The sequence below is a fragment of the Leopardus geoffroyi genome, chromosome A3, assembly GCF_018350155.1.
Source record: "Leopardus geoffroyi isolate Oge1 chromosome A3, O.geoffroyi_Oge1_pat1.0, whole genome shotgun sequence".
NCBI lineage: Eukaryota > Metazoa > Chordata > Mammalia > Carnivora > Felidae > Leopardus > Leopardus geoffroyi.
This window is the reverse complement of record NC_059336.1, coordinates 89,573,499-89,580,196: the sequence shown is the minus strand read 5'-3', so window position 1 is coordinate 89,580,196 and position 6,698 is coordinate 89,573,499. Positions and strand designations below refer to the sequence as shown.

At 48.9% G+C, this 6,698-nt stretch overlaps 1 protein-coding gene across 4 annotated transcripts in view; it reads left to right on the top strand.

The window, feature by feature from the left end:
• The first annotated feature begins 558 nt into the window (after window positions 1-558).
• The window catches only part of SFXN5 (sideroflexin 5), a 117,775-nt gene continuing 111,635 nt past the window's right edge, over window positions 559-6,698 (top strand). The window contains exon 1 of one of the 4 annotated variants that reach the window (XM_045446471.1): window positions 559-702. In XM_045446471.1, coding sequence (XP_045302427.1) covers window positions 601-702 — 102 coding nt within the window. In that variant the 5' untranslated portion in view covers window positions 559-600. The remainder of the gene's footprint in view (window positions 703-6,698) is intronic. The other 3 variants (XM_045446470.1, XM_045446469.1, XM_045446467.1) reach the window with 3 other exon arrangements.

Here is a 6,698-nt window from a genome sequence, read left to right as displayed (position 1 = left end):
GCAAAGACAAAAAAGTTAAGAGTTTTCTGGGTACAGAATGTTCAAGGGTCAGAGGTGGGAAGCACCCCAGCATGTTCCTGTACTCAGTGTCAGGATGGCTGGAGAGCACAAGGGGAGGGGCAGGGTGGCGGCAGAAGAAACTGCATGAAGTCTCCGCAGTGCAAGTCTTTGTAGGAAGCCTTTCGAGATTAACCCGGAGCCTTTGCGCATCTGGTCCCGGGTCGGACCCGCGAGTAGGGCTCTTTCGGACTAGAGCTCCGGGAGCGACGCCCTCCGCAGCAAGTGAAACTTCTAGGGGCAGGTAACCAGCGAGGGGGAGCCCTGTGGCCCCCTATCGGGACCTTCGAGTCGTACACGCACGCTTTTCCCATATTGCCTAGCCCTTCAGACCTGGCAGCAGGAACGGAGATCGGGTTTGAGTCAGTTCAACTCTCCGCAGTCTAGGGTTGGCAAGCGCCGTGACTAGAAAAACTACACTCCCCACAATCCCTTGCGCCCCCGGCTCGCTGCGGTTGCTTATGGCCAATCGGGAGAAGCAGCTGTGGCGGGGGCCGAGGAGGGACATTTTAAAAGGGCCGGAGATTGCAGGCGTCAGTGGTCATGGCGGATACAGCGACTACAGCATCGGCGGCGGCGGCTAGTGCCGCTAACACCTCGACCGATGCACCTCCTTTCCAGCTGGGCAAACCTCGCTTCCAGCAGGTGAGGACGGAGCTATGGTCTGAAGGTCGGCGGGTGGCACAGGGAGGGCGGCACACTCCTCTCCAAAATCCCCTTTAGTCCTGGGGTCTTCCGACCCGCGGCCACTGGGGAGCCTGCAGCTACTGCCTCGGGGACCTCGACCACAGCCATCCCTTTCCCATTGGCGAGCAGAGTGGGCGAGGACTCCCACTTTGGCTCCCTATTGGCCGCCGGTGCCGTCACTCCTCGGTTGCCCGCGCCCTCCAGCCTTTCCCGCCCGAGGCGCTCTGTGATTGGCCACTGACAGTCGCGGCCAGGAATCCGGGCGCCCCGGGTCCGAGCGGCTTCTGCAGGGTCGCTTTGAGCTGTGCAGCCAGCCACTCGCGGCGGAAAGTTCGAGCCCGGCTCTGGATGACAAGTTGGCGTGGCGGAGATGCCTTCTAACTTTCCCTGGGTGGGGATGACGTTCTTTCCGAGATGCTGGCGGAGCCCCTGGGCAGTGTCTGACCCTGCGGTCATGCTGCCAGCCCTTGACCCCAAGCCAGGTCCGCTGTGCTCGATGGTTTAGGGCCACGGGCCGAGGGGTCCCCGCGACCTGGCGACCCCTTTCCCCTCCAGTGGGGGATTCGCTGATGCGAGTCGGCCGGCTGGTGCCCTGCCGGGGATGGAAGGAGGACGTGCGGGGAGAGCCGGGTGCGGAGGAAACGCTGTGTCATCCCCTGGGGCCGCGGGCTGTTGGAAGAGTCCGCGTCCCTGGGAGCCCGCTTCAGCTCCTCCCCCGGAGCGACCTCCGAGGAAGGTCTCTGGGACCCGGGCCCTGGCGCCGCCGAGGGCTCGGCTCTTTGGACCCGGTCGGGCTCTTCGGAGCATGGTGACAGTGGCCTTTTTACCCGGGGACTCCCGACAGGGCGTGACTAACTCGTCCTCGGCCACGGAGATGGGGATCGAACCCATAGCCTGGACGTGCGACCAGTGCTGAAGGCTTGGAGGGGCCGTTGCCACGCTGCGGGCCGCCTCGTACCCTCCTTCCTCCACTGCCTCCAGCCAGCGCGGAGGAAGTGGACTTTATTAGGAAAAGGGCAAAGAGGCTCGGCTGAAGTGAACTGGGTTTGCCTTGGGTGGGGGGCAGCGGAGGCGGACAGAAAGAAGTTTGCAGGAAGAAAGGAAATTGTACAAGGTCGGTGAGGTGGTGGATTTTTTGTGTGTGTTTTGTGGGGTTTTTTTGTTTTGTTTTGTTTTGTTTTGTTTTTTTGGTGGTAGTGGTTGTGTGGGAGAGGGACTGGTTCCTGCAAAGTGGTGCACCGAGCTTCACTGATACTTAAGGAATTAAGCCCCTGAGCCTTCTGAAAACAATGCCCTCACTGTTTTAAAACAGGACTTTCATTCCTTAAAAAAAATTAAGCCATCTCAACATGTAGGTGTCAGAGCAAGACTGGCATCTTCCTGCCAGTGTAGGGTGCTGTCTAGGAGGAGACTGTCAGGGGTGCCTCTCCCAGAACTTGAATGACCCTTCTTTTGGCTGGCCCCCTTTCCCAGCCCTCCACACACGTACCACTCATCCTTTAAGGATCAGCTAGGCCTCCTACTCTGGAAACACTTCCTCTCTTCTTCCATATATTACCCCTGGTGGGACCAGGTCACTGACTCTTTCCTGACCCCCCTTTTTGGCCACCCCAAGTGGGATCCTCTTAGGTTAGCCTTTAGTGACAGTCTGTCTGTGTTGCTCTAATACTTGTTCTTCTCACCCCTTGTGTACATCTTTTGAGAGAAGGGGCTGGTCTTGCCCTCCTTTGTCTCTGTCTTACCCCGAGGTGGGGCTAGACACATGGTGATGTGCTGAATAAAGACTTGTGGGTTGTCTTTTTCGGGGACCTGTTCTGGGACATGCAGTCACACAACACACAGTTATTGAGAACTTCCCAGTGGCTTTAATGACTGAGCCCTTTGCTGTGATCACCACTGGAGCCATATATGCACATTTGAAATTACTCCAGTCATTGCTGGTATCTGTTTTTGGCACTGCTCTTGAGGGCAATAAAAGTGTTTGTTGTATTTGCTTTGGCAGCAGCCCTCCTCCAGCGTAGTGACTTGCATAAAGTATAGTACAAGTGATTGTCCATGTTAAGGAACTTCCCACCGTTGCCCATGCCCCCTCCTGCTCCTTCCACACCACTCCCTGCTGTGTAAGCAGCCCAACCTGCCACCCAGTTGACTCCCAAGAGACCTGCGAGTCCCCTGCATACTTCCCTTCCCCTCACCCTCTAAACACAACCAGAGGCCCAGTGTTCTCGTCTCTTGAAACAGCTCTCAAATTCACCGGATTCCCTGCTGGAATCCTGGATCAAGCTGCCATTATCTATCTCCTGAGCCACTGTGGAAGCCTAACAGGTCTCCCTGCTTGCACCCTGGCCCCCTTCCAATCCCATCCTTCTTTCACTTGGCAGCCTCAACAACGCAGGTCTGATCAGGTGACTCCCTCCCCTCCCCCCACCACACACTTAAACACTCTCCAGTGGCTTCCCCTCCTTCTGAAATAAAGACCTCCCTTTTGAAGAGGCCCCAAAAGCCCACATGGCCCACCCATGCTGACTTCTTCTTCCTGAAATCAGACTCCCTCCTTCCCCCTCTCTCCTATCACACTGGCTGCTTTCAGCCACTTGAACTCTGAGTGGTTCATAATCCGGTGCCCAATTCCCAGAGCCCACGCCACAGACACCACCCTCAGTCCCCAACTAGTCTCATCGCTTTCTTCAAGACTGGGTGCAGGGAGTTCTCTTCTTACTCCCTAGAGTCGCCTCAGGACCCTTCTTTCCATCCTTCAAAGTTCTCTGTGCAGGAGGGCTGGGGAATAAAGGACACTGACCAGTGTCAGAGGGTGAAGAGAGATGGCTTGCCCTGCTGGGCTTTGGTCTGTGACCATCTTTCTTCCCATAAGATGATAACAGCCAAGCATCGTTCCAGGCTTTTGGCATATTGGCTTATTTAATTTTCACAACAACTCCGTGAGACAGATAGGTGAGGAAGCTACCACACACACAGATTAACTCACTTCCCAGGCAGTCTGGTTCCAGAGTCCTTGTTTGTTGGCTTATTGTTAACATTTTTTTTTTAGTGTTTATTTATTTTTGAAAGAAAGAGAGAGTAAGGGAGGGGCAGAGAGAGAGAGGGAGACCGAGGATCTGAAGCAGGTTCTGGGCTCTGAGCTGTCAGCACAGAGCCCGATGTGAGGCTCAAACCCACTAACTGTGAGATCATGACCTGAACCGAAGTCAGATGCTGAAGCAACTGAGCCACCCAGGTACCTCTTATTGTCAACCTTTTTATTAAGGTTTTCAGACTTTCAAAAGTGGAGACAGTCGTCAAAGAGCCCACCCATCACTGAGCTTCAACAATTGCCACTGTGAGGCTAGCCTCATTTCATGTATATGCCCCCAATCCCAACCAATGAATTATTAAAAAAAAAATTTTTTTTTTACATTTATTTATTTTTGAGAAACAGAGTGAGACAAAGCATGAGCGGGGGAGGGGCAGAGAGAGAAGGAGACACAGAATCTGAAGCAGGCTCCAGGCTCTGAGCAAGCGGTCAGCACAGAGCCTGATTCGGGGCTCGAACCCACAAACTGTGAGATCGTGACCTGAGCTAAAGTCGGACGCTCAACTGACTGAGCCACCCAGGTTCCCCCAATGAATTATTTTAAAGCAATGCCCAGACAACCCATCATTGCATTGTACCAGCTAGTAGATAGCTATAAAAAATAAGGACTTAAAAAAATGTTTATTTATTTACTTTTGAGAGAGAGAAAGAGCAGTGAAGAGCCTGATGTGGGGTTTGATCTCATGACCATGAAATCAAGAGTCAAATGCTTAACTGACTGAGCCACCCAGCCATCCCAGGACTTTTTCTAAATAATTTTTTTTTTACTTCAGAATAATTTTTTTTCCCATTAAATAAAGCTTTGGGTATTTCATGATCCCAGTTTTATTTATTTATTTTTAATTAATAATTAATTTTTAAATTTATATCCAAGTTAGTTAGCATATAGTGCAACAATGATTTCAGGAGTAGATTCCTTAATGCCCTTTACCCATTTAGCCCTTACCCCAACCCCTCCAGCAGCCCTCTGTTCTCTATATTTAAGAGTCTCTTATGTTTTGTTCCCCTCCTTGTTTTTATATTATTTTTGATTCCCTTCCCTTATGTCCATCTGTTTTGTATCTTAAAGTCCTCATATGAATGAGGTCATATGATATTTGTCTTTCTCCAACTAATTTTGCTTAGCATAGTACCCTCTAGTTCCATCCACGTAATTGCAAATAACAAGATTTCATTCTTGATTGCTGAGTAATACTCCATTGTATGTATATACCACATCTTCTTTATCCATTCATCTGTCAATGGACCTTTGGGCTCTTTCCATACTTTGGCTATTGTTGGTTGTAGTGCTGCTATAAACATTGGGGTGCATGTGCCCCTTCGAAACAACACACCTGTATCCTTTGGATAAGTCCCTAGTAGTGCAATTCCTGGGTTGTAGGGTAGTTCTACTTTTAATTTTTTGAGGAACCTCCATACCGTTTTCCAGAGGGGCTGCACCAGTTTCTTCAGAATATTTGTAGATTTATGGAAGTCAAAAAGCACAGAATTCCGGTATAACTCTCACCTGGTTTCCCCTAATGTTATCATCTCATGGTACAGTTGACAACTGACCATGGTACAATTGTCAAAACTGAGTGTTGGAACGTTACTATTAACTATACTCCCAGACTTTATTGGATCTCACTATTTTTTACACTAATATTCCTTTTTCTGTTCCAGGATCCAATCCATGATCCCACATTACATTTAGTTTTCATGTCTCCTTAGCCTCCTCTGGTCTATGACAGCTTCTCAGACTTTCCTTGTTTTTGATGACCTTGGCAGCTTTGAGGAGTACTGGTCAGGTATTTTGTAGACTGTCTCTCAATTTGCTGTCTCTCATGGCTAGACTGAAGTTATGCATTTTGGGGGAAGAATATCACAGATGTGAAGTGCTTTCTTTCTCACATGGTATCTATCAGAGGGTTGTTTTTTTTTTTTTTTTTTTTTTAACATAACCACAATACCATTAACACACCTAAAATTATTGTTTCTTAACATCTTCAAACCAGTTACTATTTGTCTTAGTCTGTTTGGGCTGTTATAACAAAATACCATAGATTGGGTAGCATACAAACAATATAAATGTACTTTTCACTGTTCTGGAAGCTGGAAGTTCAAGATCAAGGTGCTGGCAAACTGATGAAAGCCAGTTTTCTGGTTCATAGATAGCAGCACTTTGTAGTTGCAGCACTGCATGACATAAGGGTAGAGAGATCTTCATGGGGTCTCTTTTATAAGGGCACTAATCTCATTCATGAGGGTTCTGCCCTCATTACCTCAGTATCTCTCAAAGGCCCACCACCTAATACCATCACTTAACCTCACACTGGAGGTTAAGCTTCAACATATGACTTTTGAGGGGACACAATATTGCACTATTCACATTTCTGTGATTATCACATCATGTTTTAAATAATTGATTTGTCTGAATCAGGAACATACATATATGTTCCATACATTATATTACATTATATTTGACTGATAAGCCTCTTCTAATCTATTGGTTCTCCTTCTCTCTTTTTTTTTTTTTTTTTTTCCCATTTGTTGAAGAAACTAGATTGTTTGCCTTGTAGAGTCCCTCATTCTGAATATGGCTGATGGCTGATCTGTGGTATTATTTAACATGTTCTTCTGTCCCCTGTTGTTCCTATAAACTTGAAGTCCGTGCTTTAACCACTGCGCCATATTGCTTGGTGAAGGGGAGAAAGATAATAGGATGGCTCCTGGGGAAGCTCTATGACCTGACTGTGCTCTCTTTCCTCCTCCTTTTCTGCTCATTTCCTCTTCTGAAGTTGTTTTTTCTTTTCTTCGGGCCCAGACACCATTTTGGCAAGTCAGGTCCTAGGACAGGGAGCTAACATATGTGCTTCTTCCCATT